We start from the raw sequence: 17,565 nt of genomic DNA on the forward strand, positions 1-17,565 counted from the left end.
CTGCATTTTAATAACTAATTTTATTTACTACATACAATTGTTTACGTTTTAACCTTCCTTCCGATGACCAACCTTTTTGAAGTTATACTTCTTTACGCGCGATGAGGGTGAATTTTTATATGTTAAAACCAGGCGCATACGCATCACCCAGGCGCATACGCGCATTATAACTTTGTTCTGATTGGATGTTCAAATGACATGTCAAAAATTATCCAATATGGCAGCTGTAGGACAGCTGTGGTTTGGAGGAAAAGATAAAGGTAAACAAATGTATAATATATTAGTTTTATTGTTGTGAGGACAGAAACAAAACAGTTTATAATATTGTAGTGACTTTTAAATAGTTTTTAAAAGCAACAGGTACGTAATAATTGTTAATGTATCATGGGTATAAACCTACCTGTTTGATCTGCCAAAATACATAGTATGTAATAATGTAATACTTTTATTTATATAATTTGATTACCATCAATATTCACCTAATATATTGTTTTCTTACTATATGTTTTGTTGTATTTTTTTTCAATTCTAAAGTCCACTTTACATCAACAATAATTGAATAAGAAATTGACAACAAGTTATTCAAGGTCAAATTTGGCTTATACAAAACACAATTCTACATCCAATTTTGCCGTGAATAAAAAGAAAATAAAGAAATTTGACAAAATAAAACATATCCAATTGTTCTATTTCATCAAATTCCTTCATTTTCTTTTACAAACCATACATTTTGTACTCGTCAAATTTGGCCTTGAATAACTTTGTCAATTTCTTGTTCAATTTATTGTTGATGTAAAGTGCACTTAAATCATTTCAATTCAAAATTAAAATAATTTGATCAATTTTCAAAATATCACAAGTTTAATGACGTTCTACACCTTCGGCAAAGAAATAAAGAATTTGCATGAAATTTTAGTATGTTATAGTTTACTTAAAAAAACTAAGACTTGATTTTTTTAAAAATGTTTTACCGTGCCGTTTAATTACTATTAAGGGTCAAAGTTAAGTTTTAACATGGGCTCTTATATGGGAATTCTTAAAAAGTTAATAACTTTTGACCCAAATTTACGATTTTTAATTATTTGTGCTTAAATTAAAGGTATTTTTGTAAGGAATAACATATTAAAAAATGAGGATTGTTTACCGTACCATTATTAAATAAAAGTGAAATTACTGTTTCGAAATTTAACAAAGTTGGTAGTAGTGAGATCAGCTGCACTCATAATTATATCCGAAACGTACTTGTCAATCACATGACCTCGGTGGTCTAGTTGTTGAGCGTTCGGTCAGAGTTCGAAACGTCCCGGGTTCCAATCCTCTACGATTCATTTTTTTTTTAGTTGTTTTAATAAAAAATTTTTGAAAGTGGTAGATAAGAAAGTTAGTTTAATATTTAAATAGAATACAATTACTTCGTTAAAATTATATAATAGAAGTATAACTTCTTACGTGCGTACAAAGTACACACACATTCTTTTTTTTGTTACACGGATGACCAAGAGGGGAAAAAATGACCCCAGGTCAAAAATGTCAAAAATGACATTTAACAAAAAAATGAAGTTTTTTTTTTAATTTTTAATTTTTTTATGGCATGGATTTTATGTCATTCAGCCAGTCACAACATGAGTATTAGTGTCATGTGTAGTGTGTATGTTGAGTAAATGTCTTGTTACTTTGCAAAGTCGACGTCATTAGCGTAAAACTACTTGGAATTACACATTATAGACGTTATTTTACTAAACATCAACTTCAGAATATATTTTTTATTCGTAAAATATAGAGAATTTTTTTTATTTCAAAATATGAGGATATCTAGAATGATATTAAAGTCAAATAAAAAAATAATGAGTTAAAAATTGAAAATATGTACTTTTGAATTTATCAACGAAAAACATACGCTGGGGTCACAATTTCCCCCGCTTTGTCATCCGAAGGTATCTGAATCTTATTTTTTCTTATTATTTTTTTGTACTATGGCTTTGACAATTATCCAGTAACCAGGACTAATATAATTAGCCAATAAGAAGTACGAATAAAGTTGCAGAGCGTAGAAATAGATGTCGCTTTGCCGAACTTGCACGGTCCCAATACCTCAATAACCCAAACGTCTGTGTTTCGTGGAGTGGGTTCGGTGTACTTTTTACATTATTATGGTTTGTTTTTAAACCAGGAGGAGTAAACTAAAGAAAGTCACTAGAAAAATCACCAAATACATCTTCTTTTTTGGTTGATCATATCGGCTTTTGACGGTAATCCATACATATTATATTATACTCATGGGTCTATTGAATAAAAAGAAGTATTTGCTTTTACTTACAAGTATTTAAGTATTTACTTAATAGTAATTAAATAAAGTCAATTCTTTAATGCTTTATTTAATTACTATTAAGTAAATACTTAAATACGAGGTAGTAAGAGCAAATACTTCTTTTTATTCAATAGACCCAATATGTCGCTAAAGAGTTCTAAAAACAACTGATTTTTATATAAAAGTATACTAAAAATCTAAAATTTAAAGGAATAACGCAGAAAACACAAAAAATCGCCGATATAACTTAATTAACCTATGAAAGGCTAGTAGTGTTAACATTTCATAAATGTCATTAGTATCAAAATTTCATAACAGTGGAGTAAACTTGCTTGAGGTTGGACCGATTACAAACAAGTATTAGGGCGCGGTAAATTTGAATTACTCCTCTTGGTTTAAAAACAGACCATAACAATTTAAAACCAAAAATGCACTATTTTAAGAACTTTCATCTACCAGTGAGAACGCGTGTGAAGCTGATAAATATTTATGAATGCTAATTTTCTAATTTGTTGCTTAGAAAACTGTAACACCTAAGAATTCTTAATTTTCATTAAGTATTAATAATAATTGTAAAAAATGAACCTACAACCTTGATATTGCATGAAATGTTGGGTCTTATAGTCTTAAAAATGTGTTTAAAATTACAATGATTCTGCGGGTTCATAAGCAAGACACACAGATAGAGAAAGATAATATCAACAGAATTTAAAAAAAGTTAGAGAAAACCATTTCTAACATTGCAAAACGTAAATACAAAAACATTTCAATTTTTTGCTTATACAATTTTATTTGAATAACTTTTTTGTTATGGCCCGGAAAAAATTAGTTTTCATCTTTGAAAAGCTGACAAGCTTAAAAAAAGTCGTCCTACGATTATTCGGGACGAAGTTAGTTCCCTTTTTCGAATCAGAGATTTGAATGGTAAATCTTTTATAATATATATTTTTTCAAAAAATTTTTAATAAAACTATAAATTTCTTTTAATTTTTACGTCTATACCATTTTTTAATCAACGTCTTTTAATTTGACCGTCAAAATATCATGGCTCACCTTACTTCGTCTTAAAAAAGATTATTATAGAACTCCAACAACTAAAAAAGCTTAAATAAATTGATAAATTTATTTAATTTATGTCTCTATAAGCCTTCACATTACATTAATAAAACACAAAAAACAAATTTATTCTAACTAAATCCTCCAGTTGTCAAATATAAGAAACGCGATTGTAAAAAATATCTGAAATACATATAAGTATGTATAAATATTGGTGGATGCGAACGACACGAGTACCAATGTACCAAGAATGAAAAAGTATGCCCAATAAAACAAAACAAAGAAACGACAGATGAATTTACTGATAATGAAAAAAATATGAACACACTAATATAGCTTCAGAAGAGAAAGATCTGATCCATCCACCAAGTCGATTTGTGTTGTACACTATAAAGTGTTTGGAACAGTCCATGGTGAGGTGCAGTACAGCTATTATCTAGATCTAAACTATTTATTTTAAAAATGAAATAAAATCAACTTAAGAAAAATCTTACCTTAATGGTATTGGACCTTTAGCGTATTTCTGGATACGCATCAACGGGGTAAAAGCAGTTTCATCTTCTGCGTTACCGAATGGGCAGTCTCCCTGCTCAAATCCTGAAAAAGCAAACATAATACACATTATTCATAATTATTATTATAGTAGATATTTTTTGTCTTAATTTGAACGAAATAATACCACTGACTAGCCGATTTTTACGCAGAATGAACCTCTTGTTTTTATCAATAATTAGAATCTATATTCTATATGAACAATTTCTCGTCGGCCTAGTCATAGGTATAGAAAGGCTTATGCTTATGTCATGAATTCGAATATTTTAAAGGTCTGAGAACCGTTCCATACGTAAAACACTTAAAATGAAGTAAACACTTCTGATGATGGTATCTACATATGTATTATACAATTTTAAAAATTATCCAAATGGTTGAAAATTTTGTTTAAAACGTTTTCGGTCTAGTCGGACCATCATCAGTGAAACATCTTGAAAGTAATAGAAACGAGCCACATATTATCTAGATGCAATAACCTTTTGATTACATGATAAATTAAATTTTAAAAATGTGTTGCCACGAGGTATGTTAGCCTAAGGCTAAGGCCACACGGGCGATAATTTGCGGCGCCGTAAGAGCAGTAAACCTGACGAGGCATTGGTTGACTAACTCCTATTTCATCTACAATTGGTGGAGGAGTTAGTCAACCAATGGGTTTACTGCTCTTACGGCGCCGTAAATTATCGCCAGTGTGACCTTTTGCTATTGCCAGACACGCGATAATTTACGGCGCCGTAAGATGAAGCGCGAAAATGGGTTCCACGGTGAGCGAAAGGCCACACGGGCGATAATTTACGGCGCCGTAAGAACAGTAAACCCATTGGTTGACTAACTCCTCCACCAATTTTAGATGAAATAGGAGTTAGTCAACCAATGCCTCGTCAGGTTTACTGCTCTTACGGCGCCGCAAAATTATCGCCCGTGTGGCCTTAGCCTGAGAGTAGTGGATGGCCAGACTGAGCTGTAAAATATCGCGCAGCAACATCGAACGGGCCCATCTTTGGCGTCGTGTCGAGAACGAAGGGACCTGGTCCAAATTTGTAGCTCATCTCGTCACAAAACCGACCAAAACGTTGTATTTACATCTCGCGACACAATTTACATCCTCGTCTGGCCATGCTTTTTACAGCGCTTACTGCTTTTACGAAGCCGTAAATTATCGCGTGTCTGGCCTTAGGCTACGGCTACGGCTCCACGGGCGAGAAGTTGACGCTAGCAGTAGCAGTAAAATGAACTTAAGGTTCCGCGGAACGGAATAGGAATAGCCGAACTGTACCGACTACAGGACTTGTGCGTAGTCGGTTCAGTTCGGCTATTCCCATTCCGTTCCGCGGAACCTTAAGTTCATTTTACTGCTACTGCTAGCGTCAATTTCTCGCCCGTGGAGCCGTAGCCTAAGGCTCCACGGGCGACAAGTTTACGCCAACAGTAGCCGTAAAACGAACTTAAGGTTCCGTGGAACGGAATAGCCGAACTGAACCGACTACGCACAAGTCCTGTAGTCGATTCAGTTCGGCTATTCCTATTCCGTTTCGCGGAACCTGAAGTTCCTTTTACGGCTACTGCTGGCGTAAACTTTTCGCTCGTGGAGCCGTTCGCTTTGACTTACAGGTATAGAATATCTCTTTAAGGGAACACACATCTCCCTGTTCGAAAAATGGATAAAACAGTCCAAAGGTTGATGCCAGCCAATGAGTCATTTACTGATTTTTTCTTTCCTTGTCAGTTTTTGTAAACTATGGCATACAGCCACTCTCTGGGATTTTCCCCTAAATTTTTTTGTTTCATACGTATTTGTCACATTTATTGTTTTCTTTCTTTTAGGTGGTTACTCAGGTTCCTTCTTTTAGATGGTTTTCATTAAAACATAATTTGTAACTTATGTAATTTTGTAACGTATACATGGGATCTATTTGTCAGGCATGTAATAAAACTCAGAAATACAATGAAATTGACTGCCAGGCTTCCTATTTACTAGTATCGTCATTTGCTATGAGGCTCAATTCCTATGGTACAGACTAACTAAGTCGGAGGATCTGTGTTCTGTCCCCTGCAGTGACACAATAAATTTTTTTACTTAATAATTTAACTGGCCGCCTCCGTTTTTCGGAGGACACGTACGTACAGTCGTAGATGTACAATAAGTCAATTAGCAGGAGTACTACCGGTTTACAACAGAAGGCTTCCAAAGAAAAATTCACTGTGGTTGTCTAGAATACTGTGTTTGTCACTGTGTTTTTAGATTACGAAAAAGCGTTTGATCGTGTAACACCACAAGTTAATTCAGATCCACAAAAAAACTTGATATAGACCAAAAAGACAAGATGCATTGAAAACTTGTACTGGTATCAAACGGCACAATTAAAAATAGACCCAAACCCATACATATAAGATCCAAAACCAAACCCATACATAAAAGATCCAAAACCAAACCCATACATATAAGAAGGGGTGTTCGACAGGGTTGTGTACTTTCCCCTCTTTTATTTATTATTTATTCGGAAGCCATATTTCAAGAGTCTTTGGAAGATGCAGAGAAGGGAATCAAAGTGAAAGGAGTATTGATCAACAACATAAGATATGCTGATGACGGTCTCTTAATTTGTGACAACATAGCAATCTTCAACAACTTGCCACTATAATCGGAGCATACAGTAAGCGAATGGGATTAGAGATTAATACCAAAAAAACCAAATTTATGATCATCTCCAGAAAGCTGGATGCACTTGAAAACTCCACCATAACACTGAATACCAAGTCTATTGAAAGAGTGAGCAAATTTAAATACCTGGGAACGTGGCTTTTTGAAGACTGGGCATCGGAAAGGGAAGTAAAATGTCGCATTGAGCAAGATCGACAAGTCACAAATGTAGATGTCCTTAAAAGAATCAACCAAGAACGCGAACTTTTCGAAACCACCAAGAAAAGGAAAACGGCGTATCTGGGTCACATCACGCGAAACGAAAAATACCAGTTCCTTCAACTTATAATCGAGAGTAAAATTAAAGGCAAGAGAGGAATAGGACGCAAGAAAATGTCCTGGCTCCGAAACATAAGGCAATGGACAGGGATTAACGACATTCAATCTCTGATACACATTGCAAGATAGAGATAATGGAAAATGTGATCGCTAACATCCATTAGTGGATTTGCATCTCAGGTTTTAAGTTATTTTTAGGGTGTAACTACAATGATATTGTAGCAAAATAATGAATCACCGGCCGCAAGTAGCAGCTCCAAACGGTTCCATCTCCAGAACATTCTGGCGGAAGCACGATATAAGTAGAATCGGTGGAGAAAGACGTGCGGTATGTGGAAGGTCACACAATAGCTAGAGGTGGCGAAGTCTGGAATGATCAAGAATAACGTTGTTTGCTATTTAAACGGAGCGCGCTTTTATTTGAGTTTAGTTTCAGCTAGAGATTTATAAATAAATAAAGTCGTAAATAAATACGAACGCTCGTTTGAATATTACAATACATATTATACAAAAAAATGCGTTTATCTCGAAAACGGTTAAGTTTAGCGAGATGAATGTAGTACACACACCGGCAAAATTAGCCGAACACGTTAAAAATGGGACATGTTTGATGTCTCGTATTTCATAAACCAGTGGTCCGATTTAAGTGATTCTTTTAGTATGTTATAGCCTTATTATTTAAGAATATCGGTGTAATAATATTGTTGCTAGACAGGTAAATGTCATTTTATACCGGGTGTAACAAGCATACTGTGTTTTTTTCTTAAAGTTCGGAATACCCTGTGGAATATTCCAGCATATATACAATATTAAAATTAAAACTCGATTGTAGAATTATGCTTTCTTAACATTTTCTTGTTTCATTCATTTGCTTATGTTGGAAAATAAAAAAGTTATGTGCTTTAACAACTAACCATGTTTTTTATCAATACATCCTCATAGTAGGATAGAAAAGTATGCTAAATTTGCAATTACTCGAGCGTTCTTGGGACCTGGAGTGGATTGTGAAGAGTGGATGCTACAACCAAAAAAAGTTGAGTTAAGTTTTCCATAAAGTGTGGGACTCTCCATTTTTCAATTTAATTTTCCATTTCCACCAATCGTTTTTTCCGATTATAAAAGTGGCTTATTTTTACGTCAAGGATCCAAATCTGCAAAAAAAATTGGGGGCTCCTATTTAATATTTTAATGTAACCCCCCACCCCACCTCCGTGGGGGGTCGTGTTTGGTGCCATTCGGTAGATTTTTGAAAAATATTGAATAGGTGTATTTGGCAGTTTTACAATCTGCAAAATATCGCAGGGTTCGTATTTATAATTTTTAATTTACCCCCCACCCCTTTCCGTGGGGTGTCACGAGCCCCCACGGAGGTGGGGTGGAGGATTTAATTTAAAATCTTAAATAGAAGCCCCCAATTTTTATTGCAAATTTACAATCTTTACGTAAAAATAAGCAACTTTTATTCGACATATTTTTTCGAATTATGGATAGATAGCGCTATAATCGGAGAAAAATGATTGTTTCAAATGGAAAATTAAATTAAAAAATGCAAAGTCCCCCACTTTATGGAAAACTTAACTTAACCTTTTTCTGATTTTAGCACATACTCTTCACAATCCAATAGGTCCCCATAACGCTCGAGTAACTGCAAATTTAGTATATTTTCCTCCCCTACTATGAGGATTTATTGATGAAAAACATGGAGAGTTGTTAACGCACATAACTTTTTTATTATCTCATATAAGTAAATGAATCGAAAAGGAAAATGTTAAGCAAGCCTAAGTCTACAATCGAGTATTAATTCTAATGCTAGAATATTCCACAGGGTGTTCCAAACTTTAAGAAAAAAACACAGTATGATTGGTAGACCCGGTATAAAATGGTATTTACCTGTCTAGCAACAATATTATTACAACGATATTCTTAAATAATAAGGCTATAACATACTAAAAGAATCACTCAAATCGGACCACTGGTTTATGAAATACGAGACATCAAACATGTCCCATTTTTAACGTGTTCGGCTAATTTTGCCGGTGTGTGTATATTTAAGTAAAAATATTAAGAGAATAAAATTTTTGATTCAAAAAGTATGTAGAGTGGGGGATAAAAAAAATTGAACGTATTAAATTAGCGCTGAAATACGTATGTAGCGAACTCTGGGTAATACACCATTTTTGGTGGCGAATTTAGATTTCTCGTCCCAAAACCCCCGCTTACCAAATTTCGTGTTATTAGCCCATGCCTGTTAGGAAATATTCAAGAATAAATAAAATAAAAGTTTAACTTTGACACCCAGTATTTCGGTTATTATCAACTTTCGTACTAAGGTAAGTTAGCTTAAATCGACGTATAGGCCAGGAACCGAAGCTTTTCACCTCGCAATTTTTACAGAATGGATCGATTTGCTTTAAAATTTGAGAATAAGTAGTGGATAGTCCAACGATCAAAATCTATATGATGCCGAAAGGCGCTTTTACCATGGGGGTGGTTGCCACCCCATCTCGGGGGTGGAAATTTTTTATTATATTTTGACTGCAAAAGTTGATAAAATCATTTATTCTAACTAAAAAATCTAGAGTGCTATGTATTAAGACTATAAGTCAAAAATGAAAATTTTTTATTAGGACTTTTCAAAGTTTTTTTTACCACTGATGAAATAACTATTACAACTAAATATAAAATGGTGACGAAATATGATTAATAAATTAGTAATTAAATATTTTACTTTGTACTTTGGTAATACCTTATTAATTATATAATTCAAAATATAGAAGAATCCCGAAAAATCTTTTTTATGACTTATACTCTTAGTACATAGCACGTTAGAAATGTTCTATACATTCTTTTTTTAAAATTAATAGTTTTCGATTTATTCGCTATCGAAAGTGTTAGTTTTGTATAGAAAAAATCAATGTTTTTCGATACACTTGCTCACTTATGATTCACTAAATTTTTGCCGTAGAAAATTTTTTTTCAAACCAAGTTCTTGAAAATTAAATAACCTACAATTTTATATTGAACTGTTTTTTCTATCTCCGATGTTACTCTTTCTATTCTGAAGAAAATGGCATTTTTTAGCAAACTACAAAAATTCGTTATTCGCTTTAAACTCCAGTTTTTTTAAAACTAATTATTCTAAGCCAGTCAAACTTCTAGAATCTTCTAGAATAATTTCAATGACTAAAAACACCGCTAACCTACATTATTATGCTTCCAATTATTGGATTTCTTCTTTATTTTTTCAAAAAAATATATTGATTTTTTAACCGCAACTTTTTATTTTTTACTTTAGAAAGTTTGGTAAAAAATAATTTGATAGGTTTTTACAAGATCTATAAGACTATTAATATTAAATCTTTTTAAAATCCTCAGTAACAAAAGGAGGTGACTTTGAAAAGGTTGGTAAAGGTGGTTTTTGCATGTTATTACAAGTTTTAATTGTTAACAGCTCACTCAATTTTTACCGTAGAAACATTTTTTGAAAACCATGTTGTTGGGAATTAAATGAGCTACAATTTCATATTTAAACATTTTTTCGTATCTCTGATGCTAATCTTGCTATTCTGAAGAAAATGCTACTTTTCCAAACTACAAAAATTCGTTATTCACTTTTAACTCCAGTTTTTTAAAAACTAATCATTTTAAGCCAGTCAAACTTCTAGAACCTATTAAAAGTACATAAATGAAAAAGACCAAATAAGGTCAATGACTAATTTTAATTAGGGTGGTGATTAGAGGGTTGCTTGCGATCACTTTTTCGTTGAAAAAAATAGGGACTGACGTTCTTTTCATTATAAGTCACTTAATTTTTAAGCTAGAGACTTTTTTTTACTTCTGGAGATAGATATTTTTAAGTACTTTAAATTAGTTTGAACAAGTTGTTCTCGAAAAATGCATAGTTTTCCCGTATTTTGACTTTGAAACTACAATATTTAGCATTTGACGAAGAAGAGCCATCATATAATAAAGTGTAGCTCGATTACTATTGGTCTTAAAGAAAATTTAAAACAACGGTTTTGTTTATTTTTTCAAAAGGTACATTTTTGTTAAGTAAACTTGTTTTGATAAAACGAAAACTTTTGGGAGTTATTAGCAGAAAACTTATTAAAAACATTGATTTTTTCGATATAAAACTAATACTTTCGATAGCGAATAAATCGAACGTTTTTTACTTAGAATGAACGTTTTTACCAACTTTTGCGATTAAAATATAAGAACAAATTTCCACCCCCGAGATGGGGTGGCAACCACCCCCATGGTAAAAGCGCCTTTCGACATGATATAGATTTTGATCCTTGGACTATCCACTATTTATTCTCAAATTTTCAAGCAAATCGATCCATTCTGTAAAAATTGCGAGGTTTTGTCCTGTTTTAAGCTTCATTACTTGGACTACTATTTTAACCACATAAATCTAAGGTTAAACTATGGCCCATTCTTTACCAAACACCCTGTATTTTTAACTAATTGATCAAATTAAATAAACACATTGTTAAATGAGCTGAAGTAAAAAGAATCTCATTTCGCAAAACATTCGATAAATTAAAAAAAAAAGTAATTTTAAACGTTTTACATTTCAAAACTTTTTCGTCCAATTGAGTATTTAAAACGATTTGTCAAATGGAAATGTAACCGATTTATCCAAAAAGAGTGCACAACATGTTTTAATTTCCACCATGGAAAGAGTTGTAATACGGAAAAAAGTTAAATTGTATTTTAACGTATGTAGAAATAACAACTGTTTAATAAAAGCCCGTATATATGCCGAATGGAGTCATTAATAAAAAATGGTTTAATGGACTAACACGATTGTTATAGCTCGCCCTGTCAGAATTTATTATTAATCACTGGATATGATATATTGTTGTATTGTTATACAGGACTGTACCAATGAAAAGTGGTAAATTACAGTTCTTAAAACTTCTGGCTTCAGGAGAGGCATGGGGACACCAGAAGCAATATTATGTCTTCAAACTCTGGGACAAAAATCAACAATCAGACCTTTTTGTCTGTTTTATACATTTTGAAAAGGTGTTCGACCGGGTACAGTACAGGACCTTGATAGAAAGATTGTCACAAGAGAGATTCTAAAATTATAGAAGCTATTTATTGGAATCAGACAGCAATCATAAAAACCAATGGTAACACGTCAAGGCTAATTGAAATGCAACGAGGTGACAGACAGGGTTGTATGCTGTCACCGATACTGTACGTTTACTTGGAGGTAATATTTGCGCACGCTTTATCGCACCCTTCCAAAAGTATCAGGATAAATGGACAAAGAATAAATAACATCCGTTATGCAGATGACACTGTTTTAATGACTGATTCGGACCAGTGTCCAGATATGTACTGTTAAATAGGGTCACAGAGTTGTAAAAAAAATGGGGATGAAGATCAATATGTACCTACTGCCAAAAAACAAAGTTATGAAAATATCAAAAAAAGAATGTGTGTGTACTTTGTACGCACGTAAAAAGTTACACGTCTATTACAAGTATAATTTCAACGAAATAAATATACTTCACAGTTTATTTGTATTTTATTTAAATATTAAACTAACTTTAATACTTACCTACCACTTGCAAAATTTTTTTATTAAAACAATACCAAAAATTACATAAAAAAAATAAATCGTCCGGGATTTGAAACGGGGACCTCTCGATCTCTGGCCCAATGCTCTACCAACAAAGCTATCAAGCCCTGTGTAGGTGACGTCTCGGATATAATTATACATCACGGTGACAAGTAGATCAAGTAAAGGATAAAAATGTTCTAATAGATACTTTATTATCTTACTTTATTATTTATTATATTACTTTATTAAAAATTTTATAATTGTCAAAATCAAACTTTTCAAAATCGTTTAAGATAATTATATTTTTTCTATTTATATCTTATTTACACATATTTTTATATATTCAAAGGAGGTGTAATGCTAGTTCGCGTCCGCAGGTAATACTGCACGTGCACCCTGGGTAAACTAAAGGGCTAGCACAAGAGGCGCCAGACAATCTTTCCTAAAAATCTCCTGGCAGATATCACAGTTATTTTAGAATAATTATTAAAGATGACACAGTTATTGAATAGAGTTTCCAAAGAAGAATTTACAAAAGAAATTGGACCCAATGTAAGAGTTTGCCAATTAAATATAGAAGGTATAAGTAGAGCCAAATGTCAAATTCTAAACAAACTATTAAAAGATAACGATATTGATCTGGTCGCATTACAAGAAACGCATACAGAAAACGAATTTCAATTGAGTTCAAGAGGAAAAATCCCCGGCTATGATCTACTGGGTGCTACCTACGACAGAGCCTACGGTATAGCAACTTACGTACGTACAGACATAGAAAATGCAGCCTTGATTTCTACTTCTACCAAGAACAACATCCACGAGGTAACTGTGAAAATCGGCAATATCTATTTATCAACTAAATTTTCGTTTATAAAAATTAATTATTATTATTTTTTAATGTATTGTGATCTTTATTTTTCTACAAAAACTGTGATAGAGCCATACGCTAAATAAATAAAATATCTTACTCCCGAGGAAGACAAATCCAAAGACACAAAAATTATAATAAATATATTTACTAAAAATACTAATATATTCTTTTAATTCTTTTATTTGTTCTGATACATACATAACTTGAAAGATTAGCAACGAACTACATACTGTCTGTGTGCGCATGCGCCCAGAATAATAAAATTTGGCCCTCGCGCTTAAAGAATTATAACTTCAAAAACAAAAATTTATCACTTTCAATATAATATGTAAATCACCAACAGCTTTAATACGTACCTACTTAGCTTTATAGAAAGATCTTAAAAATACCTTGGACAACCCACACCACCAACGAGAATGTTCTGAGGAGAATAGGTACAGATAGAGAGCTGCTAAAGATCATCAAAGCTAGAAAAGTTAGCTACCTGGGACACATAATGATAAACGAAAAGTACAGCTTACTGCAACTGATCATCCAGAGGAAGATTGAATGAAAAAGACGTCCTGGTAGGCGCCACATTTCATGGCTTAAAAATATCTGAGAGTGGATCGGCCTTGATTCAATATCTCTATAAATAATATTACAGAATTTTTTTCTGGAATAATACTAATCCTCTGGGCTAATTAGCAAAATTCATGGAAAAGTTATTTACCAGCAATTTTATTGCTGGAATCGAATTATAAGATCCTATATATTAATAATATAGGTATGCAAAGTCCGCAGATAGTGTGCTACTTTTTTTATAAACAAAATGGCGCCGACAAATAGTATTTTTTTCAATTATTGCTCTATAACTCCGAAGATTTTAACTTTACAACAAAAACACCCAAATAAAAATTCACCGCAATTAAATTCTACATAGAGATATGTTTTTCACGATTTGCTCTGACGAAAATTTTCCTCGGAAAATGCGGGTTTTCCTAACAAAAACTCTAATTTTCAAATAAAGTTTTAGGTAGGTAATTATTAATCAATAATTAAATAACTTAGTGACATCAAAGCTTTCTTGGTATAGATTGTAATTCAAGAAGCCGGTGAAAATTAAACTAATATTTTAGCAACAATTCAATTGTTAATTAACAATTTACGATCGCAATAATAACCAAAATAATCATGATACATTGATCAAACTTATAAAGATTATAAAGAGAGATGCTTATTTAATATTTTATCGACAAAATAAAAATTTCCCTTTTTTTTTGCATAATCTTTAAATTTTGAAAAAAAAAATAGTTATAATACGCTGGTATTATTAGTAAAGTACAAATAAAGGTTATTTACCAGCAATTTTATTGCTGGAATCGAATTCTAAGATCCTATATATTATTAATATAGGTATGCAAAGTCCGCAGATAGTGTGCTACTTTTTTTTATAAACAAAATGGCGCCGACAAATCTTATTTTTTTCAATTATTGCTCTATAACTCCGAAGATTTTAACTTTACACCAAAAACACTAAAATAAAAATTCACCCCAATTTAATTCTACATAGAAGCATGTTTTTTCCGATTTGCTCCGATGAAAATTTTCCTCGGAAAATGTGGGTTTTCCCAACAAAATCTCGAATTTTCAAATAAATTTTTTGGGTCAGTAATTATTTATCAATAATTATATAGCTTGGTGAAATAAAAGCTTTCTTGGTATAAATTATAAATTCAGAAGCCGGTGAAAATGAAACGAATATTTTAGCAACAATTCAATTTTTAATTAACAATTTACAGTCGCAATAACAACCAAAATAATCATGAGACATTGATCAAACTTAGAAAGATTATAAAGGTGTGATGCCTATTTAATATTTTGTCGACAAAATATAAATTTTTCCTTTTTTTTGCATAATCTTTAAATGTTTAAAAAAATTGTTATAAAAAAATTAACATTTCTCAGAAATTGTTTATTATATTCTAATTTTAAAAATACTTAAAATGCGTATTTCATAGGTCTTGAAAATGAATGCTTTAAAAAAATTTTCCAACCATTTGCAAAAAAGTTATGAAACAGCAAAGTAAATATATAATTTCTCCGTTGTTTATAATTTGTTTTAATTGTTTCAAAGCTTAAAAGTGAGTCTATGGTACAATCTAATTACTCACAAAGAATGTCAAAAATTAGTGCAATGGTTATATTTTAATCAAAGATTAAAAATACTTTCTTTTGTAATTTTTAGCGCAAAAGTAGGCCTGATACAGAGTCGGAGCTAAAATGTTCACTCGAAGCGACTGACACGCAGCATACATTATTTATAAAAGTGTACGTCTCGCGCGGCCGGTCGTCGCTCCGAGTGAAAATTTTAGCTACAGTAGTGAATGATTCTACTTTCGCGCGTGTAAATTACAAAAAAATATATTTATAATCTTTAACTAAAATATAACCATTAAACTGATAATCGATATTTTTTGTAAATAATTAGCTTGTACTTTAAACTCACTTCTACGCTTTGAAAGAATTTAAAAAAATTATAAACACCGTAGTAATCGTATGTTTACTTTGCTGTTTCATAACTTTTTTGCAAATGGTTGCAAAAAAGTTTTAAAGCATTTATTTTCAAGATATTTGAAACGCGCATTTTAGCTATTTTTTAAAATTACAATATAATAAAAACTTTCTGAGAAACGTTAATTTGTTTATAATTATTTTTTTAAACATTTAAAGATTATGCAAAAAAATAAAAAAAATTATATTTTGTCGACAAAATGTTAAATAGGCATCTCATCTTTATAAGATTTCAAAATTGTGATCAGTGTATCATAATTATTTTGGTTATTATTGCGACCGTAAATTATTAATTAACAATTGAATTGTTGCTAAAATATTCGTTTAATTTTCATCAGCTTCTGGAACTATAATCTAGTCCAAGAAGGCTTTTAAGTCACTAAATTATTTAATTATTGGTAGATAATTACTTATCTAAAACTTTATTTGAAAATTAGAGATTTTGTTGGGAAAACCCGCATTTTCCGAGGAAAATTTTCATCCGAGCAGATCGGGAAAAACACGTTTCTATGCAGAATTTAATCACGGTGAATTTTTATTTGAGTGTTTTTGTTGTAAAATTAAAATCTTTGGAGTTATAGAGCAATAATTGAAAAAAACACGATTTTCGGGTGCCATTTTGTTTATAAAAAAGTAGCACACTATCTGAGGACTTTGCATACCTATATTATTAATATATAGGATCTTATAATTCGATTCCAGCAATAAAATTGCTGGTAAATAACTTTTCCCAAAAATGGCCTATTCTCCGATAATGAGCCCAGACTATAATCATAATATTCTTTATGGATTGCTCTTTTTTCTAACAGTTTTATTTTAAATATTTTTTCATGACATTGTTTTATCTGTAGGGAATTAGTAAAACAAGGTCAAATTTTGACATAAAATACAAATTCAACCCTATTTTGCTTACCGATGTTCTGTGAACTGTAGCAGTGACAATAATAAATAATCGCTAGCGATGGGGGAAAGCAGATCAATCGTGGTTTAATTGACGCAATTGGGGAATGGTGACAAAGGGTGTATTAGAGTCGACCCAAAAAACAAGTAACGCAAAAATAATAACCCAGATAACTTGATTAATAAGAAATATATGGGTCCTACAGATATATGAGCCGATATTTCATATTAATGGTCTGATGAAGGGACGTAACTTTTGTTATTATGATACGAAAAATAGAGCATTTCTGTCTCGCTGTTATTCCTAACCAGTGGAAATATTTGGTCCTTACTTTTTTATGGATATCAAAATATCATTAAGTTCTGGAATAAATATTTTTATAGAGAACGTTACCAAAAATACTTACAAAAACATATAACTACAATTAGATGGGCTCCGATGCACTGTTATATGTATGTTAGTGATAGGAAAAATTACTCGATAGGTGGAGGGGCAAGCTATACCATGCAAGTAGACATCGATATTACAAGAACTCAATCCGTGTAGATTTCTTGATTTCGAAATCGTAATAGTCAACTAAACTTGTCTGAAATTGTAGCATACACACGTTTTGGTATGCAATATTTATATGTGTTACGTCATCATCATCGCTATATCTACAGACATAAAGTAGAGCTTTGATCTTCCAAACTCTGACCGAAGATAAACTGAAGATAAGACATTTAAAAGTCAGTAGTACAAATGAGATTTGGTACGCTACTCC

At 31.9% G+C, this 17,565-nt stretch overlaps 1 protein-coding gene across 3 annotated transcripts in view; it reads right to left on the reverse strand.

Annotated features, from left to right (window-relative positions):
- LOC114344313 (serine/threonine-protein phosphatase 4 regulatory subunit 1) overlaps positions 1 to 17,565 on the reverse strand; it is a 669,156-nt gene that overhangs the window by 609,482 nt on the left and 42,109 nt on the right. For all 3 annotated transcript variants that reach the window (XM_028295161.2, XM_028295168.2, XM_028295154.2), the window contains one exon: positions 3,859 to 3,961. In XM_028295161.2, the coding sequence (XP_028150962.2) occupies positions 3,859 to 3,961 (103 nt within the window). The remainder of the gene's footprint in view (positions 1 to 3,858; positions 3,962 to 17,565) is intronic.

Source organism: Diabrotica virgifera, chromosome 7 (assembly GCF_917563875.1).
Source record: "Diabrotica virgifera virgifera chromosome 7, PGI_DIABVI_V3a".
NCBI lineage: Eukaryota > Metazoa > Arthropoda > Insecta > Coleoptera > Chrysomelidae > Diabrotica > Diabrotica virgifera.